The sequence below is a fragment of the Ochlerotatus camptorhynchus genome, unplaced genomic scaffold (genome assembly GCF_037179485.1).
Source record: "Ochlerotatus camptorhynchus isolate MF236.1 unplaced genomic scaffold, CSIRO-AGI_Acam_v1.1 ptg000366l, whole genome shotgun sequence".
In the NCBI taxonomy this organism is placed as follows: domain Eukaryota; kingdom Metazoa; phylum Arthropoda; class Insecta; order Diptera; family Culicidae; genus Ochlerotatus; species Ochlerotatus camptorhynchus.
The window spans coordinates 264730-282500 of NW_027040854.1; the positions used below are offsets into that span (position 1 = coordinate 264730).

At 37.4% G+C, this 17771-nt stretch overlaps 1 protein-coding gene across 2 annotated transcripts in view; it reads left to right on the top strand.

The window, feature by feature from the left end:
* Nucleotides 1–3127: 3127 nt before the first annotated feature.
* LOC135709855 (protein phosphatase PTC7 homolog) overlaps nt 3128–17771 on the top strand; it is a 56461-nt gene continuing 41817 nt past the window's right edge. Inside the window, exons 1-2 of one of the 2 annotated variants that reach the window (XM_065232278.1) lie at nt 3128–3151; nt 3211–3439. In XM_065232278.1, coding sequence (XP_065088350.1) covers nt 3238–3439 — 202 coding nt within the window. In that variant the 5' untranslated portion in view covers nt 3128–3151; nt 3211–3237. Of the gene's footprint in view, nt 3156–3210; nt 3440–17771 lie in introns of both variants that reach the window. The other variant, XM_065232277.1, reaches the window with a different exon arrangement.

The following is a 17771-nucleotide window of genomic DNA, read 5'->3' on the forward strand; positions in this document are numbered from 1 at the left end:
GGCTTAACTCATGAAATGAGTAAAACAGACTTTACTCATTAATGAGTATTCGATGAAAACGTCAAAAAAAAATATCCTTCTTGATGGTTCTGTAGATGAGTAAAAAGTACACATTTTATTGATTTGTTTTGCTTTATTGGGCTATCTGGAAGTAACAAATTAAATTATATAAAAAGCGGATATAATTAAAACACTTCATACTCTTTATTGAATATAATCACAATCATTATAATTTATTTGAGTTTATAAATCGCGTTAAAAATCTTTGACCACAGGTGCAGTTCACTGCTGGTCAGAGCGAGAGAGAGAGGCTGCTTATCGCACAGGCCCAGATCCTACCACTTTTCCCTTTTTGGAGTTCTTCGCTAGCCTGAAACGGAGCACATTTTCAAAATACCGTGTCTTAATGTTCATCATGATTCTAATTCTTACCTCGTATCAACCGGTTCCAAACTCCTATGGCAACGATTTTTGCAATGGTTTCGAAGCGTTTTGTTTCCAATGAAACAAACAATACTCGTTTCGGGAATGATCACAACACTCACTTGTTAAAAAAAAAAGTTAAACACTCTGGGTCTTCACTTCGTGAGAGATGTGTTTACATTGATTGAAGGCATATTTTTACCCATTTTTGATTGCAGAAGATATTTCTCAAATGGGGAAAAAGTACTCGCTTTTCGTTTTTTGAAAATACCCATTTTTTGACAGGTTTGAATAACTTCAAAAAAATAGTACAAGATACTCATTTAATGGGTACCTTCGAGTTAGCGTGTACGGGATCGATAAAAATATCGTTGTGCTCAGAAAACGAAGGTCTATCCTAGAGTCGGTGTATAATGAGTCACGCCAAGAGTGAAGCCAAGTCTACCTATTGAACTGTCAAACCGGCTACCTATCGTGCAAAGCTAATAAACATTACGATGCTATGAAAGATCCACGAAAGGTATTGCAATATAATATAAAATATAATCGAAAAAATGAGCATAAACACGCAGTGAGCGTTAAATTGTCATGGGATACGCTCGGTAATGATTAGTAATGAGAATTTCTACTATTTTTTGTTCAGATTATTTGTCAAAATCACTGATATAATGATTTACTACAGCCGCAATATTTTTTCTCTCGCTAGAAGTCATTTGAAGTTGTTGTAGAAGTCCTCTGTTGCCAAGTGAAAAGAATTGGAATGTTTCGAAAACCGTGATGCAAGTTCAACTGTTTTTCTCTTGGCGTGACTCATTATACACCGACTCTAGTCTATCCTATACGGTGTTTCGTGAAAACCTATTAATGGGTAAAAAATACCCATTTTCAAACCATGTATGAAGCTGTCAAAAAATGGGGGAATTTGAAAATCATAAAATGGGTGAAAAAATACCCATTTAAAGAATCAGTTCACGGTTGCATAATGGGTATATTTTTTATCCACTAAAGCCTAGTATACAGATCGAAGCGAAACGAAAATTGAAGCATGCGAAAAATCATGAAATTTCGCTAGCGAAAAAGGTTGTGAAAAATGTTTGTGGAACATTTTCCAGTTTCCTTTTTTCGCAGTTTACAGTTCATGTGAAACGAAATCGGTCAGTTTACACCTCCGGTGAAGTGAAAATCTGACAGATACGCTCTTTCTCGAAACGTCAACTTTTCGCTTACCTGCTGCTCTTTTCGTTAGCACTGCATGCGCGAAAAAAAAAATGAACGTAAGCGAAAAAGATACGATCCACAAAATAAGATTTCACTGGATCGTAACTGTTTACACCGTGCAGCGCTCGCGAAAAGAGCAGCAGCTAAGCGAAAAGTTGACGTTTCGGAAGAGCGTATCTGTCAGATTTTCACTTCACCGGAGGTGTAAACTGATCGATTTCGTTTCACATGAACTGTAAACTGCGAAAAAAGGAAACTGGAAAATGTTCCACACACATTTTTTCACAACCTTTTTCGCTAGCGAAATTTCATGATTTTTCGCGTGCTTCAAATTTCGTTTCGCTTCGATCTGTATACTAGGCTTAAGCGAAAAAGATACGATCCACAAAATAAGATTTCGCTGGATCGCATCTGTTTACAGTTCAAAGCGAAGCGAAATATTTGCCAATTGCGTATTTATTTTGTATGAATTTTTCGCTTCGCTTCGATCTCTATACAGGCCTTAAATGAGGAGGGGCAATTTTAGCGGAAATGGATATTTTTTAACCCATTAATGGGTTTTTGCGAAACACCGTGTAGGGTCTATCAGAATGATGTATGATGATGTATGAAAATCGGTATATATTTTTCGAAGTTAAACAACCCAATTGGTTCCCGAGATTCTATCCGCCAGACTATGAATATATAGTCGCTAAGGCTGTGGTCCATTTGGTGAATTTTCACTTAAATTTGACACTTCGAAACTAAATTATAATGTTCGAAAATCCCTCTGTTGTTGATCGGCCAATTTTCGAGAAGGTGTGTGTCAAAATTGATTCCTTGTCTGTCAGATATAAGTCTGCTGGAATAGCAGGTTAATTTGGAAATTTTCCATCTGTCAAGTTTAAGTGAAAATTCGCCAAATGGAACACAGCCTAAGGCTGTGTTCCATTTGGCGAATTTTCACTTAAACTTGACAGATGGAAAATTTCCAAATTAACCTGCTATTCCAGCAGACTTATATCTGACAGACAAGGAATCAATTTTGACACACACCTTCTCGAAAATTGGCCGATCAACAACAGAGGGATTTTCGAACATTATAATTTAGTTTCGAAGTGTCAAATTTAAGTGAAAATTCACCAAATCAGTGTCAACATTTCAAAGGGGCGTAATTGCATTTGTAAACAATGGCTTTAGCCTTCGATTTCTGGTGAATAAAAGCTCAATCATGAAGATTAATGTCACCAGCAGATAGAGGAATGTTACCTTTACCAGCTAGCATTGTTAATATGGAGAGGTGAACTTTTATTTGCGAGAAATCGACGGCTAAAGCCATTGTTTACAAAATCAATTACGCCCCTTTGAAATGTTGGCACTGAAATGGACCACAGCCTAAGTTTCGAGCGTGCGTGTATTTATTCTAAATTGTGATATTTACAATTAGTGTGCACATAATGAAAGATAATAAATTGGTGCCAAATTTATCACGCATATAAAATTATAAAAAGGATTTTTCCGAAATTAATAGGTTGGTGAGTTATATTTTAGTATTTTCAACACAATTATTACTAAGTGGTTTATTTTTAGTGAAATTACAGTCCACAATCGGTAGCCATGAATTGGGCAGCACGTATATGGAGCAGAACTCTGCGTAGTAGTTTTTCAACTTTGATAGAAACAAACATTGAAAAGCCCTACTATCTAGTTTCCGTAGCTTGCGGTTTTCCGAAAAACATTTTGCGTTCCAAATTTAGGCTAGGAAAGTTTGGAGATGATGCATGGTTTATAACTTCCACGAAGAAGGCAGACGTGATTGGTAAGTATCGTTACATTAGCAATATTATCCTACTGAATTTTTGGACACCAACCTCTAAGAGATCACCTGAAAGACACCTTGAATGCAACATCCCGAGGGTTAAGACACGCAAACAGGTTCCATTTTTCGTGACGCTTACCAATTAATTTATCATTTGGATGTAGTATTCAATCATTTAATTCTGATTCCAAAGCTCTACACCCCGTATTTGACCAAATTAACTGAATCAACGATACGGATGTCGCATTATACATTTGTTTTTCATAAGCCTAAGGGTTGATGCATATATTATGTCACGCTTTAAGGGGGGAGGGGGGTCTAAGATTTTGTGACAAGCAATGCATTAGTTATAGGAAAAACGTCACGATAGGTGGGGGGGGGGGTGAGGGGTAATTTTTTGCTCGATTTAGCGTGACATAATTAATGCATGGGCCCTAAATAGTATTTGTGACCGATTACGACATTGCTTTTTCACGATGAATGTTATGATGATGATGATGATGACGGTTATCATCATTTTGTTGGTGGAATTTTTAAGTCAGTTTGTAAGGTATGTAGTTTTGTGTATAATGTTACCTATAGGTTTTATAATAACTTGTTGTTATAATAATTATCGGCAAGAAAAACGTCATCAAGATTGCCTTCCATTTCCCCGAATTCCATTCACCCGAATGGACCATTAATCCATATTCCAAGTCTTTGTTTATTTATTCTTTATAAGGGCTTTAAAAATTATGTATTCCATCTGTCCTGGACGTTCACTTCCATCCAAAAATTCGTACCTTTTGTAGATAGCGCTATTCCCATAACAGGTGGCGCCGGTGGTGTAGTAGTAAGCGTGATTACCTCTCACCCCAGCAGGCCTGGGTTCAATCCCAGTCGGCGCCACCGGGATGTTCTGAGGCATAATATCTCTGATCACGCCTTCCTTCGGATGGGAAGTAAAGCCGTTGGTCCCCGGTTCATGAGTTGATGGGTCGATAGGTAGGGTCCAGGTGTGGGAGCTGCCTTCCTGGCACGTCGGTAGCATTGGTGCTCAGCACGGAAAACAAGATCGACGGAAAAAACAAACCAAAGGAAAAAAAAAAAATTCCCATAACAGTCCCATGAAGATATGAAACCCACAGGACATGGGATTGTTATGTGAATAGCGGCAGAATATCCGTCTAACAATAGAAATTTATTTCTATTGCAGTGCGGTGACCTTGAAACTGTTAGAGAAATACATGCTAATGAGTATTCACCCTTGCATGAGGGTCAACCATAAACTTGTCACCTACAGGAAATCAGCTCAATTGATTAGAAGACAGCCGAGAAATGGCGGAGGGTGCCACTATCCACCGCGCTACTCGGGGAATTCCTGTAACTCAAAAGAACATGCTGCATGTGATAATAAGAAAGGTGAATACTCATTGGAGTTTCTCAGTATCAATGAACCATCCCTTGAAGGAGACGCTTATTTATATCAACAGAATATTAAAGAAATTGTGCCCTATATTTACAAAAAAACGTAAAAGGTTTAGAATTTAACTCCCATCCAACCTCTCCCAGGCTTCGTGGCACAAATTTCTAAATCTCTCGCTCAGAGCGTAAAAAATGTATAATATAGAAATGTACACGCAGAGAAATATGTTGTAAATCCAAAAGAATTCTGTATCGATTCAACAAATTTTATTATAGACTGACGGCTTGCCAGTAATTATTTTTGATTCAACTACACTGAACCAAAACATCCACCGATCGTTGAATGAAATCTCATTCAGCGTCAAGCAAAACTAATGATTCCTGAGATTGAATGAAAAACACGTCGAATGATTTTATGATCAACAATAAGTGGTTTTTGTTTACTTTTCAAACGTTCAAAAATCATTCTATTTCAGGTTAGGTTTGTCATCATCTTTCGGCTATTCTCTATCAGTTAGCAAATGGTGGCGAAGACCGTGACTGCGCGAGTTTGTTTTCATTTGTGAAAAAAGTGAAATTTAGTGTTTGACTAAATACAATAAAATGAATAGTAAATGGCTCAAGTTTGTTCGGGAAAAAGTGATATTTTGTACCCTCGGTACCTCTATCGTTCTTTTTTTACGGGATGACATCCGTTGACGAGAAAACATTTAATTATTTTAAGATTTAATTAAGATACATTCTTTAGGAATAAAGTTATATCAATAGAAATAATTGTCTAATTGTTTATTTAAATATTCTAGAAAAATATAGTTAGACGACCATTTCATATGAGATGACTCATGTAGTCTTCTTATTTTTACACAGTAATGCTAATAACTGATTGAAATGGTTGTGTAATTATTTTTTTCAAGAATATTTCTGATAAGAAAATACCCCTATTAAGCCAACTACATAGATATGGACATCATTTGAATTCTATCTCATTTTCTTTCATTACAAGACTGATGAGTTGAAAAGTTTTTGTATGCAAATCATTCACACAGTGTTCTGTTTTGATTATTGTATATATGATTATAAAGCTAATTTTAAATTATATTCATACATTTGGCCTTGATTCTGTCAAAAGATGAATTAAATGACGATCTTCTTAAAATCATCTGATAATAAGCATGGGGCTTGGGTGAGGCAAAAATCATTCAGTAAACGGCGGGTGTTTTCGTTCAGTGTAGTACGGTCATTTACTTCCACTATAAAGTTTGTTGTTTCAAGAATTGCTCTAAAATTGCCAGCTGTCACAAACAAAACAAAATCATTGTTGAAACAAAAATATGATTTGTTAGATCAATGCAGATGTGTATGGAAATAGCTAAAGATATTGTTTTGAAACAAAAAATACATAGGGGAAATGGATGTGATGTCGGCCTAAATGCCTCTATTTTGGGCCCATACAAAAATTCAGCAATCGACTAAATTTTCAATAGCGACCAAAAATATCTATTAGAACCGTCCCAATGACGCGTTCATCTAGATAAATTGATTAATAGGGGAAATGTCTCTAATGCTGGCCTATGGATCTAAGATTGGGCCCATCGCTAAAAATCTGCTATTTATCAATTTTATCTAGATGAACGCGTTATTGGTAAGTTACTAATGGATATTTTTGGTTGCTATTGAAAATTTAGTCCATTGCTGAATTTATGTATGGGCCCAAATTAGGGACACTTAGGCCGACATTACCTGCATTTACCCTAGCAGATTTTTAGCGATGGGCCCAATCTTAGACCTATAGGCCAACATAAGAGCCATTTCCCCTATTATTGTTTTAACAATTTTGTATTTTAGTTCCAAAAATATCAACGCATTGTATCAAAAACCGATTTTGTTCGCTTTACGCTAGATTCTTTTTGTGCTTTTATTACTTATAATAATACAATAAAATATTTTTTAAGCGTCATTTATTATTGTCATGAAATTACAACACCTAAAGTATTCCCTCCCCTTGGCTAATTTTTGCACCTTGATGCTGGTGGGCGGGCTTAATTCCATGCTTTTTAGTGGAGTGTTGGAGACGGTAGGTTTATGGCTGGCGTTGCTGGCTCATGCCGCGATAGAATGGCGCCATGGGCAGGCAATGGGGATTACTAAGCTTCCCCTCTCTGATAAACCACTGCATGAGAGAACCAAAGATCTAGTCTAGCAGTGATAGTATCACACTTGTTACTCCTTCGATTGAGAGCCGCGTCGTAGTACGCTTACGTATAGGCACTGACGTTGGGTGTGATACTGGTGGGTTTTGCCGCAAATCACTCTTAATTTATTTAGTTTTACGCAGATAGATTTATTTGGGTTTGCAAGGGAATTATACTATTGAAATATTTCAGAAAGTGCCGAACGGTACTCCTTCTATTTACGTGCCACGCTTTCATTGTTGTTTTCATTGAAGTATTACTCAGGAAACAATGTTAAACACCATTTTTGTACATGGTATTGTAACTAATCTTATATGTGCTTCATTTTGATTTGGGATAAGTGTGGTGTGCTTCTATTGTTACATACCCATATGTATTTTTGTGGTGCGACATAGTGGAAACGTGAGAGCGTAATTGGAACATTTACCCTATACAATATACAATTTAAAATTAGCTTGGAAACTTACTTCAAAGTGAAGCATTTTAGTCACTTGAAGGTGTCACCTGGGACGAACAAAGATATAATTAATATATGTCAAAGCCAGAAGTTCTTGAAACACGTTAAATTTAAGTTTAAAAGCATGGGTTATGATTGTGTAGGTAGAGATTTCAGTTATTTATTAAATAAACTTCAATTAGAGAATTCAGAAAGTTAATTAACATAAGAGATAGGACGCGGGGGGTCCGCGTAGGGAGGCGACTAGCCTTTGAAGTTGCATAATAAATCCTATTTAGTGTATTTGTTAATTACAGGCAATGTTAATAGCGAAAGTCATATCTTGAACCAGACGCTTACGAACTAGTAAAGTTTTAGGAAAGATGTGTTAAATATGTTGATAGGTTTGAAATAAGAATTAGGATTGTTGTGCTTTAGGTAAGGTATAATGTGTCAACAAAACCCTTTTGAGCAAATTTTCAGACATCAAAGTGATTGAGTGATTTATTGAAAGACATTGCGTTGCGAAAATTTACAAGTCATACATCTAACATAGTAGTAGTAGCAGTGTCGCATAATCTTATCACAATTGCTGCAAATAGTGCTGGAGGGGCCGGCAGGACTGAATACGGATCAAAACTAACATAACTACTAACACTAAAATGATCCCGGAACTAACACTTATCCATTGCACTAGTTATATATTAGTTTTATTTTCCTACTAAGTTATCTATGCTTCTTTCTAGTGTTTGGATCAAGTACAACTAATACTAATCTACCTTTATGTATGTATTACTCCCTTTTAACCCATTATCTTTATGAATGGCGAATCATATGACATGAGACACGGGGATTTCAATTGACTAAGGAGAAGGAAAAGAATAACTTCGAACAGGATATCAAACAAATTCAGGACCAATCCAAATGAGACCAGAAATCAACAAGGCATCGGGGCGTTATATACTCGGAGAGGTATTTGATAAATAATCTAAAAGTGGTAAGTTAAAATCATAGTGGATCCAAGGATCATGAGAGGTAATTGTCTATAATTCATTAATTAGTAGAAATCTCGATAACTTTTTCAAGGGAGCGTATCCGCTTTTGTAGGCGGTGCGTTTGGTCGTCGATTTGGCGTAACTGATGGTTCGCCCACGCATGCTAGCACTATCATCAGATAGGGAGATTTTCATCTACCTGGTAGTGGTGTTGGTAGGCGTGCGCGAGCTGCCGGTTGCGCCGGATCGACGATCGGATGCATTGTTTGCAGGAGCTGGTGCTTCCCTTTGAAGAAGTAATCGAGAAACAACCATATTATCCTGTAATTGATATTACTATTTTTATATATCAATGAAATTAGTCATGAGAGAGTAACAGAACGAGTTTAAAAACAAATGGGGAAGGACAATAGACACAAGTTGACACAATAAACAAGACAAGTGGGGGTTAATACACAAGACAAAATGACAAAATAAGTGACAAGACTGAGACAAAAATCAACCTTTAAAAAAAAAAATGCGCAATTATATTATCAAAACTATTTGGATCAGCACAAAAACAACAGTGACCAAACGGGCACCATAGCCTAGGAACGTCTGTGTGTTGATTTAAAATAGAGGCTCATAGAAGCAAAATTTATCAATAAAAGGGGTCAAGTGTAGAGTTTAAGCAAGTGCTGCCACTGGATCACTACAAAAAAAAAAAGAAATTACAACATCTAAAGTATAACTTATATTCTATCTTATGTCAGTTAGTTACAAATTACCAGCTGCTTTCGCCAATCGTTGAAACCGTGAAGAAATTTGGTCCTCTCGGCCAGGAAAGGTTGAGGAATAAGTTCTTCCACCTCCTTTCGCTCGATGCGTTTAAGAACTTCAACCGTGTACTGATTTGCTGCAATAATCATAAATAACATCTAGAATCCAATACAGGCAATCATTAAACTTACCCAGAAAGACGTTAATAATTTGGTCGTAAGAGCCGAAACTTTCTAATAATTCAAGACCAATAATTGAAATGGCCTTAACTCCATTTTGTAAACAAACCTTGTAAGGCTATTAAAGCGAAATCTCTGATGAATGCGTTTAAAGCATTTGAGTTTACTTATTTCTTTTTGTTTAAGTAGGTACTGACATTTGTAAACAGCAGTCTTAATCTATGAACTTAACCTTACGTGACTGTAAAATCTATCTTTCCCTATGTGGTATTGATCACTCCGATGGCAGAAACGTCATCCACCAACATGTTGCTTGAAGCCAAAGTTGTTGGTTCTTTGGCTCGATTATCTACCAATTTAAGACAGATGATGCAAAAATTGAAATTTATGCTCCGTCCACATATATGTTTGATTTGTTGCGCGGCAAAATAATCGTGATAAATGTTCAACAAGCGCGTACATGTAGGAATTAAAAATTTATTGTCGCATTTCGCGCCAAATCGAATCGAAGCTGGCAGATTTCAATGAAAATTTCCAAAATTTGTCTAGACTTACATTTGAAAAGGGCGATTTTTTTCAAAAAAATATTATGGAAAAATGACAACTCCTACAAAAATGTTTTGTATGGACAACTTTTAGAAAATTGTCCAAGTTTTCGAAAAAAAAAATCAATTTGTCGAAAATCGATTTAAAAAATATAAAGTTGTTTAAAAAATGACCATGTTTGATTTGGATGAAACTTTGCCTCAAGATAGTTCCCTCCCCATGGACATGGAGGTTGACGGTACTGAAGCAAAGGGTTATGTTTAATTTCTTTATATTTGCAACGATGATGATTTCCCATAGTGACACATATCACCTTCTTAATGCTTCAGTATACCTCAAACGATTAATTCTTGGTTGTTAGAAACTTCTCACCAATAAAGTAATGACCTTCTAGTAAATTTTGCATATCATTTTATTAATATTTTATTTTATTTAAGCATATTATTTTTGTTACAGTCAATTAGCATTAGCATACAATACAAGAGATTTAATATTACTTGCTCGGTTTTGCGTAAAATAATCAATATGTATTTTGCTTGTAATTACCTTTGATTTTTTTTTTGTGATTTCAAAATTTTCCTAGTTTGGTTAGAAGTTTCGAAGCTAACACATGTCCACAGGCCTAATAGAAAGATAGACAGACAAAGCGTATCATGAAGAATAGTTGCATGCAGGGTTGCTTCCACTCACTTTCTATAGATGAGTGATTTTCGGAGTTTTGAATTCGTTAGATGTTGTAATGGAGGTTTGTGTTGTTGGATGCGGGAGGAGATTGGAGGGCGGGTGTTTGACGCATAGAGCCTGTCAATTTCGCTTTCAGAGTGTCGCAGTCAGCGGTTTTATGATTCGTGAGCGCTCGCGATTCGTAGAATCGTTGATTGTGACTGCTAGTGGATTTGGCGGGTTTTGTGTGTCGGACGCTTGCTTTTTGGCCTTTTCTTGTGTCTAACATGTGCAGAGTATCATTATAGCGTCTAATGGTTTTGAGATTCCTGGTTGCGTGAAATATACTTGTGAGAATATCTTTTTGAGATTTTAGTAGTCACGTTTTGTTTGTAGTTTATATGTTATTTCTTTCATGTAATTATCGTAAATAATAGTTATTCAATAATAGATAATTCATCCATATATTCAATAATAAATTTATGAATGACTATAATTTGGATACCTAACAATTGGACAGAATCACTAGCAAGAATAGGTTGTGTTCGCCTTCGAAAATATCGATTCGTTTTTTCAGGGTTGTAGTTTTGGTTTTCATCAGAGGCCCGGCTCTGATTGTGAACGATTTAGGTAGTATTTTTAGGTAACTATTTAGCTTTTAGCACAACTTTGCTACTACGAATCCACAAAAGACATTAAATTGGAGGCGGATTCTGGTACGGAATTACAGGCTGCTATTCTGAGCAACTTATCTTCATAAAATTAAAAATTACATTTAGGTATTAATTAGCAAATATGAATAGTAGTTAACTTTAACATAATTTTGATAAAACAATCATTTCATCCAGTTCACTTTAAAACAAACAAGTATGAAAGGAGATTGCTTAGAATAAAGATGAAAGTAATAAGCGCAATATTAAACGACATTAAATTTGAATCTGATACGGTAGGCCATATAACAGAGTCGATAGCCATTGCAAATCAACCATCTCTACCTGCTTATTTTCCTAACTTTCACTATTATTGCTGTTACTCTGACTATCCCCTATGTTCAACAGCTTTCCTTACTATCCGGTATCGTAAACAGGATTCATTTGACCCCTGTGGTTATTATTCTGTGATGCCAAATCTATACCTCTACCCTGGTGCAGTATGGACAGCGATTTTTCGCTGGTGACTTGGCCCTATGACCCCCTTCTGTGCTTGAAAATGAAATGAAAACTTTGCCTCAAGATAGTTTATTATGTTTACTACCATCGTCCATACATCGCGAGATGGGCACTTTAAAGGAAAAAAAGTTTTTACGTACAATTTTTACACAAAACCAAACCAGTGAACCTCAAAATCATCTCATAACCCAATGAAGCTCAATTTGTGATTCAATTTTGTCTAATCAGCAACTAAGCACTTGGATTAATCGAAAATTCCATATGAAAAGAGCTTATATCGTTAGAAAATAATATAATTGATTATATTGTCTACTACTGAGGCAAAATCCGATACTTCTATAGCAACTTAGCATTCTTAGCTAAAATTATCCATAAAGAATTAGGTATGAATAAAATTTAAATTAAGATCTTCTTTGGTATCAACAACGATTTTGGAAGCCAACCTATCGCCAACATCATAATTCTATATGCCGTTTTGTTATTTATATAAATATATATAATATTTTATTATATATAATTATTAGACCTGTTCATTTTAAACGAAATGTTCGGAATGTAACGGGTCAACCGTGATTACTGTTCGTCATGTTAATTTGAACTTTTGTGCAAATTTTCAGCAAAATCGGTGTTGATTTAGAGGTGCTTCTAGTTAATTTTATGTTTTCAAGGTAATTTACGGCTTATAATATTTGTATCTCGAGACTGAAACAACGAAAGCTGCTGTAACAACTTTCATAGCAAAGTTTAATGTGTCATGTATCAACTTTGTAACCAAAGGTTGACTATTCGAAGTGATTTTATTGAAGTTTGACTTAGTTTCATGCTCGAAGATATCTTAAAAAGTGAAGAATTTTAAAGTATTTGTTCTACGAATTTTCCACCCATATGATATAAAAATGTGTAGTGTACGGCATAATGTTCCTCATATTGTTCTAGAAGTTTCGTTCCAACATAGTTTTCGTGTATATCACGTCGATCGCTATCACGGCGCAATATCGATCTCCTCTCCGCTTCTGTTTAGACGCTTTCTCGGCACTTTCGACCACTGTCCGAATTGCATCCACCGTTGATCTCCCTTTACGGAATCCGAACTGCCTCACCGACAATCCATGCTCACTCTCCGTGCATTTCGTTAGCCTGTTTAGGATGATCTTCTCCAATAGCTTTCCTACTGTTTCCAGCAAGCATATAGGCCTATACGATGCTGGATCCCCCGGTTGTTTTCCGGGTTTCGGCAGCTGCACTAGCTTCTGTATCTTCCATCGGTCCGGGAAGTGACCTTCATCCAGACACTTCTGCAGCACTATCCTGAACATGTCCGGGAACGCCTGGATCGCCGCTTTAAACGCCACGTTGGGGATTCCATCCGGACCGGGAGCTTTCTTCGTCTTCAGCCCTTTCGCCACTGCTACGAGTTCCTCGTTAGAGACTTGTCTACCTTCGGTGTTGTCTGCCTTTGCCTCACCTTACAGTGTAGGTGGCCAGGTCATTTGGTCGTGCTTCGGGAAAAGTCCCTCCACGATGACTTTCAGCTTTTCTGGGCACATTTCAACGGGCGTCGTTGGACCTCTAATCTTCGCCATCGCGACTCGGTATGCGTCACCCCAGGGGTTGGCATCAGCGTCTCGGCACAGCTCCTTGAAGCAGTTTGACTTGCTTAGCTTTATCTCCTGTTTTAGAGCGGCCTTGGCTGCTCGAAACACCACCCTTCGCTCTGCTCTGTCTGCATCAGTTCTTGCCCGCTGAACGCGCCTTCTGGTTCGGAGGCAACTAGCGCGGAGGGTGCTAAGTGCCTCGTTCAACCAGTAAGCTGGGCGCCGTCTGTTCCTTGGCTCCGATTTCCTCGGTATGATTGAGTCGCATGCCCTCGTTAACGATTCGGTCAACTCGTTCGCGCTTTGGTCTGGAACGCTGCTGTCTACCCGGAGAGCTTCTACAAAGAAATCCTTGTCGAATGCCTTCGTCTTCCACCTCCGCTTGCTTACTTTCGTTTTCCACATTGCCGTAGGTATCCGTTGGCCAAAGCTGTACCTAATCGCCTGATGGTCACTATGAGTGTACTCCTCACACACTCTCCAGTTCATACTTGCCACTAACGACGGACTGCAGAAAGTGACGTCGATAATGGATTCCCTACCATCTTTGCGGAAGGTGCTGATGGTTCCTTCGTTGGCCAGACTGACGTCCAACTTTGCCATCCAGCAGGCTATACCCTCTTGCGTTGGTACATCTGCTTCCCCAGTCCACTGCCCAAGCATTGAAATCTCCTCCAATGACAATTGGTCTCCGTCCGGTGAGCTCCCCGGTGAGTCTATCTAGCATCTGGTGGAACTGCTCCATTGTCCATCTAGGGGGTGCATAGCACCTACATACGAAGGTTCCATTAATTTTGGCGATCACAAAACCTTCGTAAGACCTCGTCACCACTTCTTGTATAGGATACCTGCCCATAACTTGTATCGCCGCCATCCCTGCTCTATCGGTCACCCAGTTATCATTATCGGGAGGGACTCGATATGGCTCCGCAATCATTGCAACGTCGCACTTTGTTTCCGTTGTCGACTGCCACAACAGTTGCTGTGCTGTATCACAATGATTGAGATTTATTTGGGTTATGTCCATTACTACCCGAAAAAAATAACAACAAAAATACATTAAAAAACAATGTAACAATAAGACGAAAATTATTGTCTTAACAATGATTTATATTGTTACGTCTACTATAAATTTAGCTCGATTTATGTTGTACAAAACAGTAAATTTCATGGTAAATGGAAAATTTACAATAAAAAAGGGGGGTTGTTAAGTATCTTAACAATGAAATTTTCGTGATTTCCCCATATATTTTTTTTCATTAGCATTATATATTATTGTTATTTAACTGTATAAAGGGAATTAATCATTCAAAGTGTTTTTATGTTACTTCATACGCGAAGCTAACGATTTTCAGAGTTGGTTGGAAATGCTAACATGAAGCTTTAGTGTGATGATTTATTAGCTAGAGAATGATCTTTTTTAGAAGAGGGTAGGTGGATAGTTCCGTTAGAGTACGGCAGTATGAAAATTGAATAGAAGTTGAAAATGAGCGAAGGGCCATTAATGCGACAGTTTTTAGAGATAGACGCACATTTTTGCCTAACCCGTACGATGTACGCGGGGACTTGAAGTACTTCACAGACCTATGACGGGTAAGTTTTGCTTGTCTACGCATTGGAATGGCAAATAGGCAGCTATAAACGTAAGTTGTCCAAATTTTGTTTCAACAGATACTCCCAAAGTTTCAAAAACTTTGGTTTCAAATGAAGAAAGAATTTTATGTTTGATTCGTCTATGAACAATGATGGCAACGCCACCACAGGGTCCATCAAGACGATCATTTCTATAAATTAAATAATTTGAGTCCTTCTTAACCTTATGGTCAGGTTTAAGGAACGTTTCAGTTATAACGGCAATATGCACGTTATGAACTCCCAAAAAGTTAAATAGCTCGTCTTCATTATCTTTAAGAGATCGAGCGTTCCAATTTAAAATGTTTAATGCATTAAAATCCATTACTGAATTTTAAAGTCATGACAATATTATTTTCAAATTTTACTCCAGTTTGAACAGCATCAAACATGGAGTTAGATTTAAGCATATCCGAAATCATGTCAACTAATGAATTCTGTAAAAATTCCATTTTAGGGGCAGTAATGCTTCCTAAGTCAAAATTTCCGTTAGAACGTTGGTTTGTATTTTGATTTCTACCCGCTGCAATAGCAGCATAGGTAGCTCCATTAACTCGCTGAACATTGTTAGTAGCGAGGAGAGTAGGTACAGATGAAAAATTTGAAGCAGGGGTGATATTTGTACCTACGGGTACGAATGTAGAATTTGTTCCTCGCTGACCGTTGTTAACAGCAGAGGAATTTGTACCTGGTCGGAAACGTGGAGCGTTTCCTACCTGTCGGTTAGAACGAGATTGTAGGATCGCTTTGCGAGTCTTACACACTTAGATTATTTTACAGGAGTCAGTATGTTTTACTGGGTTTTTGAATTGCTGAAAAAGTCGGTAAAAGTTCAAATGGCCGTTATCCGTAAGGAATCAATTAAATCGATAAATTTTATTTTCTATTTTTTTAGTTCGGAATAAATTTTCTTATTTTTGGATTTTCCACAGATTTTTTAAGTTTTACCGAACAGTTCCGCAATTCAAAAACCCAGTAAAACCTTACTGACTGGATTAGTGTGTACATTCTCAAAAATTGGATTTGTGGTTTTCACCACAATTTGAACATTTAAATTTCTTAGGATCTTCCTTCACAGGACAGTCGTCCTTTGCGTGAGAGGAATCACCACAATTCATGCATTTAGCTGGCATGTAGCAATTTTTAGTTACGTGACCCCATCCCTGGCACTTACGGCACTGAGTGAGGTTTTGGAAATTTCCTCCAGTCTTCCTGAAGAGTTCCCACTTCACTCGGACATGGAGCATAAGGCTAGCTTTTTCTAAGGCCTTAAGGTTGTTTAGTTCACTAGACTTGAAGTGAACTAAATAAAAATCATTAAAAATCCCGTTGCGCGAATCGCCAGGACGGGATTTCATTTTCATTTTGATTACTTGGAGGGGCACAACTCCAAGTAATTTTGCCAGTTCATCTTTGATCTGATCCAGGGATTCACCACTGGGCAGTCCTTTCATGACAACCTTGAACACACGTTCAGTTTTGGTGTCGTAAGTAAAAAAAATTTGTGCTTCTTCTCAGTAAGATACTTGAGAAGACATTTAAATCCGTCCAAGGTTTCAGCCAATACACGGCATTCACCCCGACGTCCAATTTGTAGTGAAAACTTAACTTTCACGAAATTCAAAAGTTCCATGCGAAGAGCATGAAAATCGGAAGTGGTTATCACAATAGGGGGAATCTTTTCCTTCTTGGCATTAAGCCGGAAAAGAATTTTTCTTGGATGATGGATAATTCTCATCACCCGTAAGCAAATCAAATTGATTACTCAAATTAATTTAATCAGAAGGAGGAACAAGAGTTTGCCCCTTTCTTTTGCGTTTCGCCATGGCGGCAGTAATTTTTTATCCAAATCGACTTCCAAGCAGATTACTATAAGAATCTGAAGGATCGAAGAGGCATTTTCCAAATCGATATCCAAGAAGGATTACCTCGGGTAGGGTCCAAACAAGGATCGAAGAGGAATAAGAGGTTGAGCACTGAAAAGTGCTGTTTAAATTTGTTGTAGCTTTAGGTAGTAGTAACACTTCCCTAAGCAAAAAGCAAATAGATCCGCACGGCAAGAGAGCACAATAAAATAAATGAAAAATACGATAAAAATCATTGTACATACCTCGATATAACGTAACTGTCACTTTTGACTTCCATCGTTGATTTCTAGCTAACAATCATTAAATTAAGCAAATCAATAACACCATCAGAGATATGACACAATCCTTCATCTATGGGTCATGCCAATTTAAATAATTGAATTGTTATTTATGAGATATCGATGATGGAAGTCAAAAGTGACAGTTACGTTATATCGAGGTATACCTGTAACAACATTTTATTATGTACATTCATTGTACATCTAGGTAGCAGTTTTGCCGTTTTCGGAAGGGTACAACATTATAACAATCATTTTTATTGTCGACAATAAATATTAATGTTAGAGCATTGTTTCCACTGAAAATTTCACTGTAACTTTTTTTTCGGGTATTGGCCCACTATCCCATTTTTGTAAGCTGGGCACCTGAAAATTCCTGTCATATGACCGTTTCTGCAGAGCATGCACCTCGGTTGCTTCATACAGTCTTTAGCAACGTGCCCCTTCTCTCCGCATTTCCTGCACAGCTCCGATCTATCAGGGTCTTTGCAGTTTCTCGCCTGGTGACCAAAGCTCATGCACTTAAAGCATCTCTCCATTTGCTTGGTAACCCGAGGGATAGCTTTCAGGGGGCATACTGACCACCCAACCTTGACTCGTCCTGTCTTCAGCAACT